General features: G+C 40.2%; 2 protein-coding genes and 2 long non-coding RNA genes across 6 annotated transcripts in view; 2 read left to right on the forward strand and 2 right to left on the reverse strand.

Annotated features, from left to right (window-relative positions):
* Positions 1 to 12,568, reverse strand: part of LOC103508882 — a 37,101-nt gene extending 24,533 nt beyond the window's left edge. The window contains exons 1-2 of one of the 3 annotated variants that reach the window (XM_008473461.2): positions 12,538 to 12,568; positions 8,848 to 8,979 (exon numbers count right to left, since the gene is read on the reverse strand). In XM_008473461.2, coding sequence (XP_008471683.1) covers positions 8,848 to 8,911 — 64 coding nt within the window. In that variant the 5' untranslated portion in view covers positions 8,912 to 8,979; positions 12,538 to 12,568. Of the gene's footprint in view, positions 1 to 8,847; positions 9,111 to 12,537 lie in introns of those variants that run through there. The other 2 variants (XM_008473462.2, XM_008473460.3) reach the window with 2 other exon arrangements.
* On the forward strand, positions 1,110 to 21,048 carry LOC103508890 (glucose dehydrogenase [FAD, quinone]-like). The gene is made up of 4 exons (XM_026823371.1): positions 1,110 to 1,425; positions 14,940 to 15,223; positions 20,160 to 20,376; positions 20,490 to 21,048. Exons 1-4 carry the CDS (start codon positions 1,283 to 1,285, stop codon positions 21,013 to 21,015), a joined length of 1,170 nt encoding a protein of 389 aa, XP_026679172.1. The 5' UTR covers positions 1,110 to 1,282; the 3' UTR covers positions 21,016 to 21,048.
* Positions 4,614 to 5,644, forward strand: LOC113467279. Its single transcript, XR_003391418.1, has 2 exons — positions 4,614 to 4,682; positions 5,450 to 5,644. It is a non-coding gene; the product is annotated as an uncharacterized LOC113467279 (long non-coding RNA).
* On the reverse strand, positions 4,870 to 6,870 carry LOC108252363. Its single transcript, XR_001809503.2, has 3 exons — positions 6,746 to 6,870; positions 5,337 to 5,665; positions 4,870 to 5,039 (listed from the first exon to the last, which is right to left on the reverse strand). It is a non-coding gene; the product is annotated as an uncharacterized LOC108252363 (long non-coding RNA).
* Positions 21,049 to 24,112: the final 3,064 nt, after the last annotated feature.

Genomic DNA, 24,112 nt, shown 5'->3' on the forward strand with positions numbered 1-24,112 from the left:
GACATCTCCACTACAAATAACAGAGAATGAAAAGGAAAATTGACATCTCCACTTGAAATAGCAAAGAATGAAAAGGAAAATTGACATCTCCACTAGAAATAAAAATAATGAAAAGGAAATTTGCTATCTCCACTAGAAATAGCAAAGAATGAAAAGGAAAATTGACATCTCCACCAGAAATTCCGAAAGTTTGTTTTGTTCAGAGATAATAACTCGTAGGTAGGTACTAGGTTTATGACTAGTACTAAGTTTATTAGGTACCTACATATCTACATTTGCTGCCATTGAACCCATAAAATACATAAGACCTTGTTTATCCTTGTTTAGAATGCTGGTTTAAAGGGACTTTTTAGTCCTATTCAAGCAGGATATTACATCTACATTTATTGCAATTGAACCCATAAAATATACGAGACCTTGTTTAGACTGCTGGGGTAAAGGGACTTTTTAGTCCTACTTAAGCACGATAAACAAGATAAATTCTATTATATATGTCGCAAATGTGGAGCTAGGTGAATCTGTTCATAAAACACATTTCTAAATCATCTAGGCCACCTTGACAGTTCAAACAAAGCTCAAACTAAGAAAGACTTGAACAGTGGTGTAGGAACTAAATTAGTACGATAAAGTTTTGATCAAATTGTTTAATAATAGTTGTCTAAAAAGTCACCCATCCTGATACCATTAGCAAACATGTGCAACTTTACTTAATTTCAGCACCGCGGCCTCTGGCTATCGATTATTATCGGTAAACTTATAGCTAACCTACCACGAGGCCAGTAGACAGGCCAGTTATTGGTCTTGTGAGGTGTCCACTGGCTTCCAGTAATATTCCAGTCCAGTTGGACAAAATTCACTTTTGTACAGCTAGGAATAGTACAAATCTATATTGGTTCTAGCCAACTAACAGAGGTTTTTATGCCAGCCTAGTTAGCTTAAATTTTTCTGCTCTATGACTTTGAAACATCACCCAAGTCAATTTTTCATTAAATCGTAAAGTAAATCGATTTCAGTAGACCGTTTTTTATTAATCGAACATTTAAAACTGATCACCTTTACCGCTAATAACTAATTAATACCTGTCAAAAGAGTAGTGTAAAGTTCTACCGCTTTCGATCGATCTAAACCGCCTGTTCTCGCCCCAACCATCCCTCAAAAAAAAATCCGCTTTTCAAAGTTAACCGCATCAATCGGTTCAAACGTTTGATCACGCGTCACAACCGCTGCGCACCGCTCTCGAGTTTGATTTTCCCGCGCTACAACGGCGCTCCCAGCGGTCAAAATGTTCACTAAGCTGCGCCTGAGCAGTCTGTACGTTATCCTGTACGTATTGAACGCATGTCATGTATCATCGGATGCGCCACCCGCAATGGAATTGATTCAGGACTTTCTCAAGCGAGTGTCCCTGCGCGGTGTTCACTACAGGTAGGTAATTGGATTCTTTCTTTTTTTCCTTCTTTCTTTCTTTCTCACTTTCTTTATTTATTTCTTACTTTCTTCCTTCCTTCTCTCGTTTCTTTTTTTCTTTCTTTCTTTTTTTTTCGTTTGATAAGGTTTGTCCACAGTCCACACATAGGTAATCGACCGGCCATCGATGTCGACTGAACCGTCCACACTGCCTCGACATAGATTCACCTCGTTAGCTTGGTTGGTAGAGCGGCTGCCTTGTAAGCGCTAGGCCGCGGGTTCAATTTCCGCCCGGGGCGGATTTTATCCTGAACAGATAAGGTTCTTCCCGGAACGGCCGGCTTTCTCCTATCCCATCCTCCTTCCCTCTTCGATTTGATAATCGATAATTCTTTGATAAAATAATGAAAATCAGTGATTCATTGGTAACTGATGCATTGAACGTGTTATTGCCGTCGGCTGAGTTAGAAGGAGCATTTCCTCAGAGGTTACAACTAATTCTCTTCTTACAGAGAGGAGTTTCTGTACGGCAACAAGCGGCTGTTGGACGAGTACGACTTCATCATCGTCGGCGCCGGCGTCGGCGGCTGCGTGGTGGCGCACCGCCTCTCCGAAGTCCCCTCCTGGAAGGTCCTCCTAATAGAGGCCGGGGATGAAGATCGTATATTTACCGACTTGGTGCTGATCTCGCATTATTACCAGTTCACCCCGTATAACTGGGGATTCAAAACGACCCCGCAGAAGAACGCCTGTCTCGGCCTCCCGAACAACCAGTGCTTGTGGCCGCAGGGGAAAGGTGAGTGGCCTCCACGGAGTCAAAGTACTTGTTTGATTTTTTTACATCTATAAGACCCATAGGCCTGATCGAGCTCAATACTAATAAATACCTATGTTTAAGGGTGGGTTTCACCATAGACTAAGGTAAATAAATGACTGAACGAAATGAATTAATTCTGACGGTGGTTTTCACCAACCTTCTTTCCAGCCTCAAACAGCCCGTTAGCTTACTAGCCCTGTTAAGCCAATACAAATTGAATGCAACTTAACTGGCTATTAGCTTAACAGGAGTTTTAAGGACGGAATATTTTTTTAAAGAGGTTTGACAGAGGGAACTGTAACTGCTAGTTATCGTCCCGAAATCGAAGAGAGAAGGAAGACAGGATAGGAGAAAGCCTGCCGACAGAGGGAACTGTAACTGCTATGGTCTTATCGTCCCGAAATCGAAGAGAGAAGGAAGACAGGATAGGAACACAGAGGGAACTGTAACTGCTATGGTCTTATCGTCCCGAAATCGAAGAGAGAAGGAAGACAGGATAGGAGAAAGCCAGGGGGAACTGTAACTGCTATGGTCTTATCGTCCCGAAATCGAAGAGAGAAGGAAGACAGGATAGGAGAAAGCCAGCCGTAGGTTTGACAGAGGGAACTGTAACTACTATAGTCTTATCGTCCCGAAATCGAAGAGAGAAGGAAGACAGGATAGGAGAAAGCCAGCCGTTTCGAGAACGAACATTATCCCATCAGGATAAAATCCGTCCCGGGCGGGAATCGAACCCGCGGCCTAGCGCTTACAAGGCAGACGCGCCACCCGAACATTATCCCATCAGGATAAAATCCGCCCCGGGCGGGAATCGAACCCGCGGCCTAGCGCTTACAAGGCAGACGCAGATCCCAATCAGGATAAAATCCGCCCCGGGCGGGAATCGAACCCGCGGCCTAGCGCTTACAAGGCAGACGCGCCACCAACCAAGCAAACTAGGCTGGCAAGGACTGAATAAATATTGGTGAAATTCAACATAATACATCTTTATCCGCTGTTTGTGTCTGAGGTCAAAACTGTGAAAAAGAATCTTTTCCGCTGTTTGTGTCTGAGGTCAAAACTGTGAAAAAGTATCTTTTGTCGAAAATTCAATATATGAAGGTCAAAAATTCAATTTTTATTTGCCGGTCTAATGAAAAATCTCAAAGAGTTGTGACACAAACACATTAATGCGTTACCTGTGAGGGAGCTTTGCTCGGGGCAGTTGATGTGACGTCATCGTCTACGGGAGCGTAAGCCGTGACGTCAGAGTTTAAGATTTACCAGTATTTTTTAAATCGATTTATCTCCAGGAGAGACCAATTTTCATCTGTGATTTTAAAGTCATAATCTCAGTAGTTAGTTTAGTACGTGTTCATAAGTCACATCAATAGAAAATTGCAACAAAGAGGAGCTGCCACAAATAAGCAGTGACCAGTGTTATTATAGGCTTTCTTTTTCATTGTCGTGGCTTCTGAATAATTACCAACGAAAATCTTGATTGCTAGATCTCACCTCATAAGGAGCAGTTCACCCTGGGAGATAGCTTCCTGCATGGCAAGATACTTCTCTCCGTGTGACAACGGTCCTGAGTTACGATGCAGAGTGGAGTGTGTCACGTAGCTTCCTGCATGGCAAGATACTTCTCTCCGTGTGACAACGGTCCCGAGTTGCAATACAGAGTGGAATGTGTTACATTAATGATGTCCCTTCTTCTTCCCCCCCGCTAATATCTCAGAGTGCATCGGGGATTTGTCTATTAGTAGAAAAAAATTTCCTACTATTTTCATTTCAATATTATTTTACATATTTACTCAGTACCGGTCAAGAGTTAGAAGCGGTTAAATTTCAGCAAGATCCAAAGAAGAAAAAAAAATCGGCTCTTATGGGTTAGTGCTTGGACAAAAATCACGATTAGTTCTCACCTCATAAGAAGTAGTTCACCCTGGGAGATAGCTTCCTGCATGGCAAGGTATTTCTCTCCGTGTGACAACGGTCCTGAGTTACGATGCAGAGTGGAGTGTGTCACAACAGATTTTTTATTATTATTATTTTATTTATGTTTTCAATCATTATTATTTTCCCCCGCAGGCAGTGTAAACGCGACTCTTTCGTGCGCAGGCGCACTCTGTCGCAAGAATCCGCATCTTCCTCACACAACAGCTCCCAGAACTCTGGCCTGGACTATATTCGCCTGCCACCTATTCTAGCCAACGATGAAGTGAGCTCCAATAAAGGTTAGTTTTGACTGGGCTAAAAGTGAAAAAAGAAGTATCAATTTGACTGGGCAATTAATGAAAAAATAGCAATTTGACTGGGCTGTAAATGTAGAAAAAAAAAATACCAATTTGACTGGGCTGTAAATGGAAAGTAATGAAAAAATAGCAATTTGACTGGGCTGTAAATGTAGAGAACTCTGGCCTGGACTATATTCGCCTGCCACCTATTCTAGCCAACGATGAAGTGAGCTCCAATAAAGGTTAGTTTTGACTGGGCTATAAGTGAAAAAAAGAAGTACTAATTTGACTGGGCAATTAATGAAAAAATAGCAATTTGACTGGACTGTAAGTTGTTTGTGACTGTTTTATTATTAGAATAAGTAGGTATGAATAAAATAAAAACTTTAAAGTTTAAAATTCTTAAATGTAAAAAAAATACCAATTTGACTGGGCTGTAAATGGAAAGTTCAAGTGAATTTGACTGGTATATTAGCTATGATTGTAATAAATAATAATTTCTGAACGTAAAATTTCAAAAAAATATAAGGGTATTTTTTTTATATTAATTTATTTTTATTTATCGAAGGTATTCATCAGATTGAGGCAAAAAAAAGTACCTATCGGGTTTAACTTTACCCCTAACAGACATGATTCGTTCTCGGGACGGCTGGCTTTCTCCTATCCTGTCTTCCTTCTCTCTTCGCTTTCGGGACGATAAGACCTTTAACTATGGGAGCAATTATGGGGCCCTTACACCACTTAATTTTGGTATAAAATGAACGGAAGCAATTGGTATAAAATGGGTCTGCTCTCAAAATCAAGTACCTATACCCTTACACCACTTAATTTTGGTATAAAATGAACGGAAGCAATTGGTATAAATGGGTGTAATGTCTGCTCTCAAAATTAAGTACCTATACCCTTACACCACTTAATTTTGGTATAAAATGAACGGAAGCAATTGGTATAAATGGGTGTAATGTCTGCTCTCAAAATCGCATTCTCATTTTTCTCCCCCTTTTTCCAGGCGACAGTGGGAGCGTCACATCAAGCATCGAACAGCACCTGGCTTCCTCTTCTTCTCCTCTTCATTCGGAAATTTCCGACGATGACCGATCATCTCGCCTATCAACTTCGGACAGCTCGAGTGATTCCGAATCATCTTCGGGTTGCCAGGACAACGGGAAAAGTGCGTCGAAAAATGGCGCCGCCACGGGACAGGTAACTTGAGGGGTTAGGTGGCCTGCAAAAAATATTATGGCACATTTTTATTTTGTATTTTTTAAATATTTAATTTTTTGTCCCTTCTAACAGAGAAACTTGAACACTTTACCATGTACTATAAAAGTTAGGGTAAAAGAACACTCAAATAAGCATCATTCAATAGGATAAGGAAAGTCGTGTGATGTTCACACCAGATTTTTTCCATCCATGCCTATCCAAGGACGGAGAAGTTCGGTTAGAAAATTTCACCTCCGGATTGAGAGTCAGTGCTCTTAGCCACAGAGGGTTTTTTTTTCGAGAGGTTTTATATAGGGTGTTATCGTCTCGAAATCGAAGAGGGAATGGGATAGGAGAAAGCTAGTCGTTTCGAGGACTCTGGATCTGAAGATTGGGGGTTCGAGTCCAAATCAAGTCATAATCTTTTTTTTATATAATTAAGCAAGGTTTATTCTAATAATTATGCATTGTACAATGATAAACAGTTAAACCCATAAAATACACGAGACCTTGTTTAGACTGCTGGGGTAAAGGGACTTATTAGTCTCATTCGAGCAGGATAAACAAGGTATATTCTATTCTATTCTATAATAGTCGTTCGAAGTCAAGTCATTCTATTCTATTTGAAGAGGATAAACAAGGTATTTTACGTATATTCTGTTCTATTGTTGTACAAATCTCAAAAAGCTTTGCGGGCCACAAAAATGGTCTGGCGGGCCACATGTGGCCCGCGGGCCGCTAGTTGGAAACCCCTGGTATAGGGGTTCAATATCACTTTTAACAACTTACACAAATATCAATCTATGTGCCTCAATTCTGAATCATAAAAAAAGACAATTTTCAGTAGCAACCTAGCAACTGGCCCAAACATTCTTCAACATAACCAATCCAACCCAATCATAACACATAGAACACCAACACCAAAAAAGAAAATCGTCAAAATCAATCGAGCTGTTCCCTTGTGAAAGAGGACAAAATCAGGTATTCCAGCACAACAGACAGAAATTTAGCCTAGTGAAGGCTACTTTGAACTGTCAAACTATTTTGACTTGGCGGGGCGCTTAATTCCTCTAATGACAATGATACCCATCCAAATACTCACCAAGACGAGCGTTGTTTAACCTCAGTGGTGTACGGAATATTGGTGAGATGGGTTCATGTTATACATGTTCATGATATTATCCAACATTTCCCATAGTTTCTCTCGACTCAAATCAGGATCAAATACCTAGAACAAAAGGAGAGAATAGTGATGGGTAAATACCCGGGTACTTATTTTTGGGGTAAATACCCTGGGTATTTACCCAACTATGCTATCTATCGACTCTCACATTGGGGGCTCAAAATTATAAACGATATTGAAGTGAGTACACCCTGTATTTATTATTAGGAAGGAATTTTATATATGTTATACCTAAGCATACTTCATGTGTTATAAGCATATTTAAAATACTTAAATGCATGTCACAAATGTCGTTCTCCATTATTACACCAAGATAAATTTTATGACTTGACTTGGACTCGAACCACCAACCTCCAGATCCGAAGTACAACGTATCAACCACTACACCTGGATGATTTCTTATTATTAGGTACCAAAATTAATATTTTTTTAAATTTATTTTTTCCAAGAGGTTTGATAGAGGAAATTGTAACAAAGGTTTTATCGTTCCAAAAGCGAAGAGAGAAGAAGGATAGGATTAGAGAAAACCAGCCGTTCCGAGAACGAACTTTATCTGTTTGGCATTAAGTTTATAATTTATCCCAGACAGATAAGATTTGTTCTCGGAACGGCTGGCTTTCTCCTATCCTGTCTTCCTTCTCTCTTCGATTTCGGGACAATAAGACATTTTAGCAGTCACAGTTCCCTCTATGAAAAAGTTCAAATTGAAAGTAAGTACGAAATCTATTAATTAAAAAAAGTTCCGGACCTCAGATTTGGATTTTTCCCAACTTTTTACATGGGAATCGACCATTTATTTATAATTTTTACCCATTTGCAACTGCTCCATTGTATTATGTACCTATAAAGTATACTTATTTTGTAAGAAGCTAAGACGGAGGTGTAATGGTGTATAGGTAATAGTATAACCTAAATTATGTACCTAAATATGTAGATATACATACCTACAGCTCCTAACATATTTACATAATTGAAACCTTATCAGACCCATATTGGCGATGTCGCAGACTTGCGACGTCGCGGGTCGTAAGCTTCGTCAAGGCACTCGAATTCACAGCACTGCTCGCCCATGATGTAGTTCTTGCATCTCTGAAACCCAAACGAAAGCCAAAAGTGAATTGCCAGCCAACCTAGTAAGAATATGTTGGAAAGAGGCTGAGAGATATGGAAGTTAGACCTAAGAGAAACAGGACAGGGGAGGACCTACAATGAATGAATTCACAGCACTGCTCGGTCATAATGTAGTTCTGGCATCTCTGAAACCCAAACAGAATGAAGGGATAGTGTTCGTTCTCGGAACGGCTGGCTTTCTTCTATCCTGTTTTCCTTCTCTCTTCGGTTTCGGGACGATAATACCTTAGTAGTTACAGTTCCCTCTGACAAACCTCTTGGGGAGAAAAAATAATTTGCCTGTCTAGTTAGCTTGAAGAGTAGCGTGTCTACCTTGTAAGCACTACGTCGCAGATTCGATTTAAGGGAGAGGGAGAGAAAGAGAGAGAGAGAAGGAAGACAACTTCCCGTAAGTGCCTGAATTTACCTGAGAACTATAGAGAAGGAGAGACAGACTGCGAAAGACAAAAAAGAAAGGGAGAGAGAGAGAGGGAGAAAGGGGGAGGGAAAGAAAGAGAGGCGAAGAGAGAGGGAGAGAAAGAGGCGAGGAGAAGGAAAGAAAGAGAGAGAGTCAGAATGCTGACAGTAATACATCAGACTTATGTGGCGTATGGTACAGGTGGGCCAATAAATGGTACGTTTTTTAGGTGGGCGAATAAATGGTACACTTACCCTACCTAGACCCCCATAGGACCCAAAATTTCATACTTGAAATTTAATTTCATACTTGAAATTTATTAAATGAAAAATGACCCAATTCTGTGTTGAATTTTTCTTCAAAATTTTCATTGAAATTGGGACAAACCTTTCCAGATTTGTGGAGGAACAAACCAACCAAATCGAAAACGGTCAAGTTCAAACTTGGAACTCGATTTCTTCAGCCAACAAAGACGTTGTGGTGACAAACTTACCTGCCAGTTTGATAAACAGGAGGAGATAGAAAATGAATATGCTATTATTGGTAACGAACGCCATTCTGCTGATGGCGCTTTCCGAATTCACGAAACGTACAAAATCACTTCATTTTGACAATCCTATAGTTCCTAAAAATTGTGCTCATTAGCAAAAAAATAAAAAAAAAAAACACAAAAGGAAAATTATAAAAAGAAAGTATTAAAAATTAAAGTAAAAAAGTTTACGAGACGTCGACCGTCTCAGGAACACATCTGCGCTGTTTCGAATTGAAAACACGACTAGTTTTTTTACTTCTATGCAGCATTGGAACGGCATTTTCACTTCAACCTTTGAACGGTGCGGAGGGGAGAAGGAAAATTGTACGGTTTTTCCTTTTCCTTTCTGTTACGGTGCGTGTGGGGACTGGGGAACCTATAAGTATAAGAAATTTGATGAGAAAGAATTGAAATCTGGACTGAATTTTTGAAATCGGGAAATGAGTGCAAATGTCCGTTTTGAGGCCCCCTGAGTCGAAAAAAAAGTGATTTTTAGCCCATGGTCTGTATGTACATGATGGTATACAAAATATTTCGACAGTTTGTCTTAAAGCTATGAAATTCGGTACATTCATTCCTACCAATCCCTAAGTAGGTATGTAGGTATTATGTACCTAGGTATGTTCACAAGGTCCGTAATTCGACAATTTATTGGCCTATCGATTTTTCGCCGAAAATTTTTTCAGGTCCGGAAATTATCAATATTCCTTCCTTTGTTCCTTAACGCAAAACGCAACCGAAAGTCATGAGTCGTGTGATATTCGCGCCAGATTTTTTTTCCCCGACGTTCCGTTATGTGGTGGGAGGGAGGAGGGAAGGAGGTGAAGAAAAAAAGTCGCGGCGTGAAGGCAGCGCTCCAAACGGGAATGACCTCTTCTCACAGACCTGGGTCTCGAGCTTTTTCCGCACACATGTTAAGACGGTATGCCACACTCCGGTCTGTGAAACCTTAGTCTGTCAGATGAGACGGTCGGCATAAGGTTCTTTTTCTTAACGGCTAGCTTTCTCCTATTCTTCTCTCTTCAATTGTGTGACGATAAGACCTCTATCTCAAGGTGCCTCCCCAATTTTAGAGAATATGGTAGAAAAGAGCTTGCTCTATAACTGATGAACACAATGCATGCGGGATAACGGCTCAGTACCTATAGGCTCAAGCCCTTATCACACTGGCTGCATTGGCTCCGCTCTAACCGTCAGCTGGCTCAGCTCTGCGTAACACCGTGTATCTGTATCTGTATCATTGTATCAATCAGGCAAGTGGCCTGGAATATTCGACCAGTAGTTTCCAGGCAGTCTCCACCAACAGTCAGGCCTAAGGCCAGCCACTCACTATCAGGTGGACCTCACAGGTAACCTGATCAGGTCCACCAGTCAAGTCTACCTAATATCGTGTGTGCTCATCAGGTATAGGGTAGACCCGACAGGCGGAACTTTTCAGCCGTACCTGTCAGGTCTAAATGATAGTGTGCGTACTTACTCATGAGGTATCAGGTAGACCTGACAGGCGGACCTGATCAGTGCACCTGTGAGTGGATGGCTGGCCTAAGGCTAGCCATTCACATTCACAGGCTTGTCTTTTCTTCTCATGTCGAGGCCGAGGGAATGTCTGAGTTCTATGAATAGTACCGTCAACTTCGGGCAGGTCTAGTATTGTCAAGTTTGGGTAGGTTCTATACGAGCCTGCACACTCTGACTCTATAACTTACCTTGTCGACACGAATGATCGACACCATATAGGAACTGCAAGTTGTCCTGAGATCAGTATTCAACAGCAAAATGGGTACCACCACCGCACCGTATTCACATGTCAAAAATTATGTACAGCTTGGGCTAAACTGGATTAAAAGAATAGAAAATTAATTTATTTGTCTTATTTAGCCGCCATCTTGTCCATCTGTAATATAGCTTCTTAAATCGGCAAAATAACCACTTTTTTCAAGTCAGCATACCTGAAAACATACAATTCAATATATTATTTCAATATATTGGACAATTTTTAAGGATTTCCCTATAGTAGCAGCATATCCCAAAAACGGGATCGACCATTACGGGATAACGGTACATCCTAGGAGAAAAGTGTAAATGTATAAAATGTAGAAAACAAAAATACAAACAACTTTTTAATTCATTATCCTTCGAAAAAATTTACTGGAAACGCGATACTGTGAGAATACCTTTTTTTGGCCGCTATATTGGAAAAATCATTACGGTACGGGATTACGGTACATCCTAGAGAAAAAGTGTAAACGCATAAAATGTAGAAAATAAAAAGATAAACAACTTTCTAATTTATTGTTATTAGAAATTTTTTATCGGAAACGAGATATTCTCAAAAAACCCCTTTTTCTGGCCGCCATTTTGGAAAAAAGGCCGCCATTTTGTTCGTATACATGGTTTTCGGTGTCACCCCTTCCTAAAAGTTTTATATGGTCCAAATAAAGGTCCATGCCAAATTTGGTGCTTTCCTGACGAAATGCAGCTTTTTTGACGTTAGGCCACCGACTAGTTTTCCAGATGATTAGACCGTAGCAGTTACAGTTCCCTCAAACCTCCTTAAAAAAAGACGATTTGGCCTTAGTGCAGCGCGGCCAAAACGGCGACCATAGACCATGGACCCTTGCCGAGACCATTGACCATCGCAGAAAAATTACTCAGTTCCATTTCTTTTTTTTACTTTCCTTATCCTATAGGAAGGAAAGTAATGTAATCGGGTCAAATTTTCGATGTTCAGTTTTTAGTGCCAAAACACGTTTTGAGGTCCCTAAAGCCTAAATACGAAGTTTCAGCCATTGGTCCGTGTGTGTGTCTGTGTGTCTGTCTGTAAACAAAATATCTCGAGAACGGTAAGAGCTAGAGACTTGAAATTTGGTATGTATCTTTCAAATGTGACAAGGATGCGACACGAAACTTTTGGTTAAGACCGGTGCAACGCTTGGCGGCATTTTACCGCTTTTTGGCGGTTTTCGGTGTAATTTAACAATATCTCGGGAACGGTATAAGCTAAAGACTTGAAATTTGGTATGTAGTTCACAAATGTGACAAGGATGCAACACAAAACGTTTGGTTAAGATAGGTGCTGCGGTTGGCTGTATTTTTACCACTTTTTGGCGGTTTTCGACCGTCTTCTGGCGGTTTTCAACTATACTGACTAAACGGGTAGAGATATTGTAAACGTTACTATAGAACACAAATTAGCATCATTCAATAGGATAAGTTTAGTCATGTGATTTTCACACAAGATTTTTTTTTTATGGTCGACTTGGAATTTTTTATACCTACACCCGTCTGAATTTAGCCTACCAGTAGGTAGGTACCTACCTATTTTAGAAAACGGAAATTAATTTAGAAAAAAAAAATACTAATAAACGTCAAAGGCCTGATTTAGACCAGAAATCTGTTTCTGGAATGGTCGCACAGTAAAAACGGGATTTTAAATTAATTTTCGACGGATTTTTCGACACAAATTTCGACGTTCTCGGGACACAATTTATCACAACTCGTGGCGAAATACTTACGTCTATGTTTTTACAACACGGGGCATTCCCTGCTCTCACTGCTGCGGGATTTTAAATTAATTTTCGACGGATTTTTCGACACAAATTTCGACGTTCTCGGGACACAATTTATCACAACTCGTGGCGAAATACGTACGTCTGTGTTTTTACAACACGGGGCATTCCCTGCTCTCACTGCTCTTGATGCTTGGTCCGATTTCTAATGTTCTAATTTTAAATTTTAACAAAATATTTATCTACGAGTATCTAGCTATCTACCTATGTATTATTTTATTTTATGGATGTTGGTATGTGTTTATTTTATTATGTCATCGTTTGTGTTGCATTTAGGGCGGATAGTGTTGTTGTTTTTGCTCAAGGGCAAGTGGAGAGAAGAGATGAGAGGTTCGTGGGAAAGAGGGTGAAGAGACTGGACGCGGGAGGAAGGAGAAAGAGAAGAAGACCAAAGGTGAAGAGATACGGTGCAAAAGGAATAAGAGGATTAGATGAGAAGGGATGGAGAAGAGAGGAATCAGTTATAGGATGGTCGAGGAAGAGACTAAAAAAGGGAACTTAACTTGAATACTTGGATACTCGATTTAGTTATCTTGGAATTATAATTACCTACCTCAGATCTCAGAATAAAGTGGGGAAATAGCCTGATCATCCCCTCCTAAGGAGGGAAGGCTCCTAAGGAGGGAGCTTTGCTCGGGACATTTGATGTGACGTCATCGCCTACGGGAGCTTATGCCGTGACGTCAAAGTTCACGATTTACTGGTATTTTAAATTGATTTATCTCGGGATCTAGAAGTCGTAGAAAAAAAAAAAAAAATCCGTTGGTCCTCAATTTTTCTGCTCTATGACTTTGAAACATCACCCAAGTCAATTTTTCATTAAATCGTAAAGTAAATCGATTTCAGTAGACCGTTTTTTTATTAATCGAACATTTGAAATCGAATCGAACATTTGAAATATTAATCGGACATAACTAATTAATACCTGTCAAAAGAGTAGTGTAAAGTTCTACCGCTTTCGAATGATCTAAACCGCCTGTTCTCGCCCCAACCATCCCTAAAAAAAAAATCCGCTTTTCAAAGTTAACCGCATCAATCAGTTCAAACGTTTGTAAAATTACCTCGGTACCAATTCTTTAACCAATAGATTAGGGCCAACAGTTTTGGTACTTTTGCTTCTAACGATCTTGGATCCTTTCAAGTTTGGTAATTAGGAACCTATGTTAGTACAAGTACTAGTACATACTACATAATTTATCATCATAATTATGAATTACTTCAAGTCACGAAAGCTGTTCATGGACCTCTTGGTGGGTTCAATTAGATATTTTGTTTGATAATGTACACAGATGCAATGTATGTACATACATGCCTACATACATAGATACCTACCTGACCTGGTCCAATTTAATTTGAAGTCAGAACTTTTGTGATAAGGTGTGTGTAAATTTAATCTATGTGCCAATTTGGCCTAAGGCTTCCAAATTGTAGGTTCGTCGACCTTGCAAAATGTTGATTATTACATTGGCTCCCAAAAGGTACTTAACCTATGACAAAAATAAAATTATTGTATGTCGATACCAAAAGGGTTAGGTACATACCTTACTCCTACCTTAACTTCGATATAACTTATTGGAATTGTGACTATTAGCTAGGTAGTAGGTACCTAGGGACTCTGTTTGTAAAGGTGTGTCGACGACGACGGGCCGTCGATTGACGAGATAAATCTATGTTATAAAGGCAGTGTGGACGGTTCAGTCGATATCGATCGACGGCCGGTCGACTATGTGTGGATACACATTACTTTAGAGCCTTGTGTAGTCAGGGAAATGCCCAAAGGTTGTCTCTGCTGATATTGATTCGCCGAAGAGCTCACACAATCGGGTGTCCAAGAAAATGGCTGATGCTGTGATGATGATAGCCCATTGGCAGCATTCTTGGCAGGGGTTCCGTTGTACACCAAGAAATGTTACTTTAAGGTAGAAACATACTACCATCACGTCACGTCACGTGAAGTCATGGGGAGTCAGAAAGTCACGTGACGTGATAGTAGTGTGGCTGTCCTGAACGATATTACCTAGGTACAATATTATGGGAAAACTTTGCACTACATCTTTCTGACTCCCTGTGACTTCACGTGATGTGACAATGATGGTAGTGTGTTTCTACCTTTAGAAGTTTTAATGATGATAAAATTTCCAAACTGTTTCCAGGTCCGGCCATCGATGTCGACTGAACCGTCCACACTGCCTCGACATAGATTCACCTCGTTAGCTTGGTTGGTAGAGCGGCTGCCTTGTAAGTGCTAGGCCGCGGGTTCAATTTCCGCCCGGGGCGGATTTTATCCTGAACAGATAAGGTTCTTCCCGGAACGGCTGGCTTTCTCCTATCCCATCCTCCTTCCCTCTTCGATTTGATATTCGATAATTCTTTGATAAAATAATGAAAATCAGTGATTCATTGGTAACTGGTACATTGTTATTGCCGTCAGCTGAGTTAGAAGGAGCATTTCCTCAGAGGTTACAACTAATTCTCTTCTTACAGGGAGGAGTTTCTGTACGGCAACAAGCGGCTGTTGGACGAGTACGACTTCATCATCGTCGGCGCCGGCGTCGGCGGCTGCGTGGTGGCGCACCGCCTCTCCGAAGTCCCCTCCTGGAAGGTCCTCCTAATAGAGGCCGGGGATGAAGATCGTATATTTACCGACTTGGTGCTGATCTCGCATTATTACCAGTTCACCCCGTATAACTGGGGGTTCAAAACGACCCCGCAGAAGAACGCCTGTCTCGGCCTCCCGAACAACCAGTGCCTGTGGCCGCAGGGGAAAGGTGAGTGGCCTCCACGGAGTAAAAGCAGGTACTTCTTTGATTTTTTTACATCTATAAGACCCATAGGCCCGATCGAGCTCAATACTAATAAATACCTATGTTTTAGGGTGGGTTTCATCAACCTACTTTTTGGCCTCTAACAGCCCTGTTAAGCCTACAAATCAAATGGAAATTAACAGTCTGTTAGCTTGACAAGCCTTCTGAGGCCTGAAAAAAAATATTGGTGAAATATACCCTTAAAATATTTTCCAAAATTCGTCTAAGTCGGAAAAATCTTTTTTTTTAATGGTCGAATCGGCGCGAAAAACCTACTTCGCACACGTCTGTAGCACCTTAAAAGGGGAGAAAATGGTGGAATTTGAAACTTGAAACCAAAAGTTGTTCCAACTAAAGGGCAATAACAATTGGCAAAATTGGTACAACTCAATGAAAATTAATTAAAATTACAACCTGAGTAAGTATACCTTCCCACAAATTGGACCTTCAACAATGAAGCACCCATGTAGGTAGATATTTAATCTATAAACTTGGAATAGAATAGAAATAGAATAAATAGTACATGGAATAGAATGGTAGATACATAATTAGAATAGATTAGTATTTATTTAGATAAAACTTCCCCGCGAACCAAGATAACCAAAGTGTTGTTTCCTTACAAGTTTTACCGTGTGTGGTTTTGCGGTTTTCTTACCGTCGTTATCAAGTGCATAAAAATGTTCATATGTACCTATGTACTATTTATATACAATTAGCTATGTACTATTTATGTCCTAGCCCTAGCTATGTACTAATTTACCGCTAATACCTTCAATGTGATAGGTACCTATACATCCTTTTACCTAGATGTAGGTAGGTAGGTACCTAATTCAAAACGAGTGATTCACGTGGGACTGTGGGCAGTTCTAAACTGGTGAATCTGTCATTCATCGAACTGTAGAGCTCAGAAAAAAAAGGCCACTACGGAGTCCCTGTAGAAATCAGGAAAAAGGCTCATTTCAAGGCCCACATAGGACCGATCATGCCCAAAATCTAAAGGATAAATGTCCTTTATGTGTTGAACGTTTTGGCTGAATTTCACCGAAATCTGATAAACCATTTGGAAGTTATGTCGAAACAGACAGACTAGATGCCAAATCACCGAGTTACAACTTTGAGATCATTTTACGAGTACCTATGTACCTATATTGTCTGTAGTTGCCTATTATGTTCAATTAGAATTTAGACTTTATTCATCATTTTATGGGACATAAGACAGACTGATGATTTGATGACCACAAACTAAGTGCAAAATCAAGTTGAAACTCAGAACTTACTTCGTTCGCTCCATGATAATAAGACAAATTGTCTGTTGCCTATTATGTATCTATTATCTAAATATCTATGACTATTATGTGTCTATTATCTAAATAGCAATGACTTCAAGATGAATGAGGTATGAATATGGCATCACTCACAAAGATCATCAATCATTGGCACACCGATTCTGTTGTTAGTTCTTTAGTAAAAGACTCTTTAGTAAAGAGTAGACAGGCAAAACTAAGCACTGACAAATGACTAACTTGTCACTCTTACCACTAACAAGATAGAATAGAACAATATCTACCTATTGCGGTACTATGAGGGCCAAATTCATATCGATGGAACAATGGCGTGTGCCCTTATAAGTGCGAGTTCTTGAGATCTTAAGGTCTTGAAGTTCAGGTCGGGGTTAAACAGTCTTTTTTTTTACTTTCCTTATTTTCTGCTTTTAGTTGACCTGAAGTCACTCATAAATACCACTTGTTCAGTGTTATGCTTTGCAATTCCAAATGCAAACGAAAGCAGATTTTTTAATACATTTACGAGTATTTATTTGATTAAAGGATTTTTTTTTTTACAGTAAAGTCTTACCTCAAGTAGGTTTTTATTCATGCAGATTTGCAAAATTTGCATTGATAATTACGATACCTTACCTACTCTGCAAACATGGGTACCTATCTACCTATGTATTTATTCATGCATTCTCTTTCGTACAACTAGGTACATACAAATTGTTCATACTTTTCAAGGTCTAGTGCAAAATGCTATGTGTAGATACAAGATAGGTACATAGGTAGGTACATAATTACAAGCAATACATAACTGATTATACCTTCTCATTCTAAAGGAGCGTATACATCAATCGATTCCATCGAGAATAAAGACTGACAAAAGACTGATAAAGTCTATCTATCTATCTTCTATTATATTCAAGTGGTGCTCGTCAACTTCTTAGGTAGGTAGGTACTCTTTAGGGTTGCCAGATCATTTTTCCACGATGTTCTTATGAATCTTATTTTATCTTATGATAGCAGGTGATGGTATTCTTTATGATTATCTTGGATATAGAGTCCGGTGTATGCGTTACGATTTTCCTTCGGACTTGGTTTCCAACTTGAGGTGTGTTTTAGTGCGCGGCCACCGCAGGAAAAAATACTCAGCTCAATGGCTTGATTTTCCTGTGAGGGTCGGTACTCTGGTTGGGGACACTTCTATTCATTAGCATGGTTTGTTTATTTTCTCTTGGGTCGGGTACTAGGCTAGGGTCGATGATGGGTTCTCCGTTGTGGACGCCTACCTACTTATCCTTTCGGAATTCGCTGTACGATCTTTCGAAAGACACGGTGGTGAGACGTTGGAAGATATGTCTGCAGACCATTGCGTGTGTGCCGGGCTTTACGTAGATACCTATAACACCTAACACTACATCTGTTATCTGTTATTAATTTTCATTAGGCTATTATATTGTTCATTTATTCGTTATGTACATAATTATACGTGGTGAGAATTGATAAGGTTATTATCAGAATAAGCTTGGCTGTATTTAATGTTATTATGGAAAAGTGCCTTTTGTAATCTTTTATGTACCTATTTACAATAGATACAATGGGTACATACTTGTTTCACAGTACCTATAAACCTATGAGAACTTTAGAGGGTATTTATAGTTTCTATTTCTACCTCCCTACATATAGGTACTCGTATTTGTAGGGTGATGTAGTGTTCTATTCATGAAGGACTCAAAGATGACCATAAATTTTTGAGTAGGACACCAAAATGTGTGATTTCCATTGAAAACATTATTGGCAAGATTTTATAAAAATCTTGTATCTTGATGAAAAATGGAGATATCTACAGGATTCTTTTTACAACTGATTCTTAGCGATACTCCGCATTAGATGAGCTGTTTTACTTCAAAAAGGGCCTCAGCAGGGCTAGGTTCTTTTTATATAAAAGGGTTCAATTGCAAAAGCTTCTTGCATAATTGCATAGGCGATTAGTTCTACGTAAGGTGGTGTAAGTGAAACTGGGGAAAATACGGGACATTTTGAAAAGTGCCCAAAATACGGGACGTCCCGGGAAATACGGGACGTCTGGCAACCCTAGTACTCTTATGCCTGCCACACACAAGAAAACACGATTGTGTGATCTAACAGACCTAGGTCTGGAAAAAGGTCTGAGCTTGGCAGGCATTGCTACTAACAATATCTACCTATTTAGATACCGTGAGGACCAAATTTATATGGACGAATATACCTACTAGAATTTACTAGATGCAGTTGTCACATAATAACACAAAGAAATTGCATTTACAATTTACTAGATGCTTTTCATCTACCGATCTCCATACCTAACTGTTCTTATCATCACTTGTTTTCTTTATAACCAGTCCTCTTTCTCATCATATGGTACCAAATATGATGAGAAAGAGAGGGCTTTCTCGTTTGCTTGTAGCAGATCGTCGTGGGTGCATATGATCTCCAGTTTACTGCATACTAGGAGATGATTATGTACTTAAAAATGCTTCCTGTCGGCCTAGAAAATTACCTCGGTACCAATTCTTTAACCAATAGATTAGGGCCAACAGTTTTGGTACTTTTGCTTCTAACGATCTTGGATCCTTTCAAATTTGGTAATTAGGAATTAGGAACCTATGTTAGTACAAGTACTAGTACATACTACATAATTTATCATCATAATTGTGAATTGCTTCAAGTCACGAAAGCTGTTCATGGACCTCATGGTGGGTTCAATTACATATTTTGTTTGATAATGTACACAGATGCAATGTATGTACATACATGCCTACATAGTTACCTACCTGACCTGGTCCAATTTAATTTGAAGTCAGAACTTTTGTGATAAGGTGTGTGTAAATTTAATCTATGTGCCAATTTGCCCTAAGGCTTCCAAATTGTAGGTTCGTCGACCTTGCAAAATGTTGATTATTACATTGGCTACCAAAAGGTACTTAGCCTATGACAAAAATAAAATTATTGTATGTCGATACCAAAAGGGTTAGGTACATACCTTACTCCTACCTTAACTTCGATATAACTTATTGGAATTGTGACTATTAGCTTGGTACCTAGGGACTCTGTTTGTAAAGGTGTGGACGTCGACGGGCCGTCGATTGACGAGATAAATCTATGTTGTCAAGGCAGTGTGGACGGTTCAGTCGATATCGATCGACGGCCGGTCGACTATGTGTGGATACACCTTACTTTAGAGCCTTGTGTAGTCAGGGAAATGCCCAAAGGTTGTCTCTGCTGATATTGATTCGCCGAAGAGCTCACACAATCGGGTGTCCAAGAAAATGGCTGATGCTGTGATGATGATAGCCCATTTGCAGCATTCTTGGCAGGGGTTCCGTTGTACACCAAGAAATGTTAATTTAAGGTAGAAACATACTACCATCACGTCACGTCACGTGAATTCATGGGGAGTCAGAAAGTCACGTGACGTGATAGTAGTGTGACTGTCCTGAACGAAATTACGTAGGTACAATATTATGGGAAAACTTTGAACTACATCTTTCTGACTCCCTCTGACTTCACGTAATGTGACAATGATGGTACCTAGTGTGTTTCTACCTTTAGAAGTTTTAATGATGATGAAATTTCCAAACTGGTTTCAGGAGTTGGAGGCAGCACGATCATCAACGGCAACATCTTCACCCGCGGCTTTCCCAACGACTTCAACGAGTGGGAGTCACTCGGCAACACCGGATGGAGCTTTGACGACGTCCTCAAATATTTCAAGAAGTTTGAGAGGATAAACATCCCGGAACTCAACTCCGACACGGTCTACCACAACACGAACGGTCTCCTCAACGTAGAATACTCCCCTTATAAGTCCAAGCTGAGCGACATCTTCCTCAAGTCTTCGAAAGAGTTGGGCTATTCAACTCCGACACGGTCTACCACAACACGAACGGTCTCCTCAACGTAGAATACTCCCCTTATAAGTCCAAGCTGAGCGACATCTTCCTGAAGTCTTCGAAAGAGTTGGGCTACACGAATATCGACTATAACAACCCGAACACGAAGATAGGGTTCTCCATTGTTCAAAGCACGATCAAGAACGGGCGACGTATGACGGCCAGCAAGGCCTATTTGAAGCCCATCATCGACAGGACAAACTTGCATGTCATCAAGAACAGCCGGGTTGTTAAGATCATCATAGACCCTATCTCCAAACAAGCGAAAGGCGTCGAGCTCGTCAAAAATGGTCACAAACGTTCCGTGTTTGCGCGCAAGGAGGTGATTGTTTCCAGCGGCGCCTTCAACTCGCCCAAACTGCTCATGTTGTCCGGCGTGGGACCCAGGGAGCATCTGACAGAGCTTGGCATTCCGGTAGTGCAGGATTTGAGGGTGGGAGACAACTTGATGGAGCATGTGGCGTATTCTGCGCTGACGTTTGGAATTAACAAGACGTTTAGTGTGGTCACCAAGAGATTGCTGAGGCAGCCGATCAAGACGGGCGTCAAGTAAGTACCTTTATTCCTATTATGTATACCTACTTACTTACTTACTTTCCCAGTCCTCTTTCTCATCATATGGTACCAAATATGATGAGAAAGAGAGGGCTTTCTCGTTTGCTTGTAGCAGATCGTCGTGGGTGCATAAGATCTCCAGTTTACTGCATACTAGGAGATGATTATGTACTTAAAAAATGCTTCCTGTCGGCCTAGTTAGCTTGGTTGGTAGCGCGTTTGCCTGGAAAGCACTAGGTTGCGGGTTCTATTCTCGCCCGGGATGGATTTTTTCCTGAACGGATAATGTTCGTTCTCGGAACGGCTGGTTTTATCCTATCCTGTCTTCCTTCTCTCTTCGATGTAGGGCCGATGAGGGTTCGGTTGTTATAGTTCCCTCTAAAAAAAAAAAAAAAAAATGCTTTCCAAATTCTAATCGATATTACCCGAACATTTTTGTGAAACATAAAAATAATTTTATTGTATGGTGTTAGTGCGGTGTTGGTTTTAGCCTTCTAATACATTTCTATCAATGTAAGTAACCTATTGATACGTATTTCTTCACCGTCACACACTTTTAGTGTTGGACCAGAACTTTGGTCTTGTGATGATGATCATGAAACAGAGTATGAGACATGAGATGATCATGATAATTTGATTAAGTGTCAGATGATTAGGATTATGCCAGGTTATAAACGAAAAAATCATTACTCTCTCATGCGACCTCGAATGTCCAATTGTGAATACCCACGATGTTCTTATGAATCTTATTTTATCTTATGATAGCAGGTGATGGTATTCTTTATGATTATCTTGGATATAGAGTCCGGTGTATGCGTTACGATTTTCCTTCGGACTTGGTTTCCAACTTGAGGTGTGTTTTAGTGCGCGGCCACCGCAGGAAAAAATACTCAGCTCAATGGCTTGATTTTCCTGTGAGGGTCGGTACTCTGGTTGGGGACACTTCTATTCATTAGCATGGTTTGTTTATTTTCTCTTGGGTCGGGTACTAGGCTAGGGTCGATGATGGGTTCTCCGTTGTGGACGCCTACCTACTTATCCTTTCGGAATTCGCTGTACGATCTTTCGAAAGACACGGTGGTGAGACGTTGGAAGATATGTCTGCAGACCATTGCGTGTGTGCCGGGCTTTACGTAGATACCTATAACACCTAACACTACATCTGTTATCTGTTATTAATTTTCATTAGGCTATTATATTGTTCATTTATTCGTTATGTACATAATTATACGTGGTGAGAATTGATAAGGTTATTATCAGAATAAGCTTGGCTGTATTTAATGTTATTATGGAAAAGTGCCTTTTGTAATCTTTTATGTACCTATTTACAATAGATACAATGGGTACATACTTGTTTCACAGTACCTATAAACCTATGAGAACTTTAGAGGGTATTTATAGTTTCTATTTCTACCTCCCTACATATAGGTACTCGTATTTGTAGGGTGATGTAGTGTTCTATTCATGAAGGACTCAAAGATGACCATAAATTTTTGAGTAGGACACCAAAATGTGTGATTTCCATTGAAAACATTATTGGCAAGATTTTATAAAAATCTTGTATCTTGATGAAAAATGGAGATATCTACAGGATTCTTTTTACAACTGATTCTTAGCGATACTCCGCATTAGATGAGCTGTTTTACTTCAAAAAGGGCCTCAGCAGGGCTAGGTTCTTTTTATATAAAAGGGTTCAATTGCAAAAGCTTCTTGCATAATTGCATAGGCGATTAGTTCTACGTAAGGTGGTGTAAGTATTTTTATATCTTGATGCAATCAAACGAGTATCCTAATGCAAATCGATTTTACACTTCCTCGATTTCCTGGTAGAGAGGTTAACAAATTAATAATATTACTGGTTTACTAGGTAGGTAGGTAATGTAATGTTAATGTCATATATTTAAGTATACACTTATGTAGGTAGGTATTAATTTAATGTATGTGCTTGAGCATAATGCTGGGAAACACGCTGTTCCGAGCCAAGACTGGGCAGTCTTGGCTCTTGTTAGGCCTGCCGCACATTGGAAGGGTAGTCGCGCCTTTAGGTAGCGTGGAATTGCTCAATCCCGCCTTAAACAAAGTAAAAGTAGGTAAGATCAAAGGGATTTCGTGGAAGGAAAAGAAAGTTAGTGTGGACGTAGGCAATGTCGATCGACAGTAGTGTGGATGCTGCTTTAAGTAGCCCGAAGTAACGATTGCAACTGCCCAGTAAATAGACTCCCAAGTGAAAGTCCTTCTTTCTCTCGAAAAGGTCTAAAACTTCTGAAGTCTTCCACAACCTTATCCCTCCACTTTTCCTTTCAATTGCATAGTAATACACTACCCCGCCCTGACGGGATTAGACATTTCTCCTCTTGTCTCGAGAAATTTAGGAGACATGAAATGGATTTTTGCTTCCAAAATCACGAGACGAGAAATGGACGATACGGGACGAATGGTCATTTTTCCTCCCGCCTCCTGATTGATTACAACTCGTAGGCATACAGTTTAGAACTCATGACGTTCGCCCGACACGCTTTATTACCACCCGTAGGCATACAGCCTAACACCTGTACTTTTCCTTTCACTTTGGAAACTTGGTTATCACTTTGGAAACTCGATTATCACTTTGGAAACTTGGAACCCGTAGGCAACCCGTAAGCATACAGCCTAACACCTGTACCTGTACTTTTCCTTTCACTTTGGAAACTTGATTATCTTAATATTCACCTTTTCTCAATAATTATTGGCGGAATAGGTAATCATTTTGTTTACAATCTTCACCAGATAGCCGCTAGATATTACGTAATTGAAAGGTCACGACAAGAAAACTGAGGCGACCTTCACCTTGGAAGACGACTACCTACTTAGTGGGAATATCGCTAATTTTAGGTTTTTTTATGAGGATTGATAGAGTGAACTGTAACTGCTAAAGTCTTATCGTCCCGGAATCAAAGAGAGTAGGAAAACAGGATAGGAGAAAGCCAGCCGTTCCGAGAACGAACATTATCCGTTCAGGGTAAAATCCACCCCGGGCGGGAACCGAACCTGCGGCCCAGCGCTTCCAAGGCAGACGCGCTACCAACCAAGCTAGCTAAGCTGGCAATTCCCTTTCG

Source organism: Diaphorina citri, unplaced genomic scaffold, assembly GCF_000475195.1.
Source record: "Diaphorina citri unplaced genomic scaffold, Diaci psyllid genome assembly version 1.1 scaffold444, whole genome shotgun sequence".
In the NCBI taxonomy this organism is placed as follows: domain Eukaryota; kingdom Metazoa; phylum Arthropoda; class Insecta; order Hemiptera; family Psyllidae; genus Diaphorina; species Diaphorina citri.

Bases quoted from the DNA above. Each gene is read 5' to 3' on its own strand.
- LOC103508890 (XM_026823371.1), top strand. From the start codon at position 1,283: ATGTTCACTAAGCTGCGCCTGAGCAGTCTGTACGTTATCCTGTACGTA. The intron at 1,426-14,939 runs GTAGGTAATTGG...CTCTTCTTACAG, and splicing joins CTGCGCGGTGTTCACTACAG to GGAGGAGTTTCTGTACGGCA. The intron at 15,224-20,159 runs GTGAGTGGCCTC...AACTGGTTTCAG, and splicing joins CCTGTGGCCGCAGGGGAAAG to GAGTTGGAGGCAGCACGATC.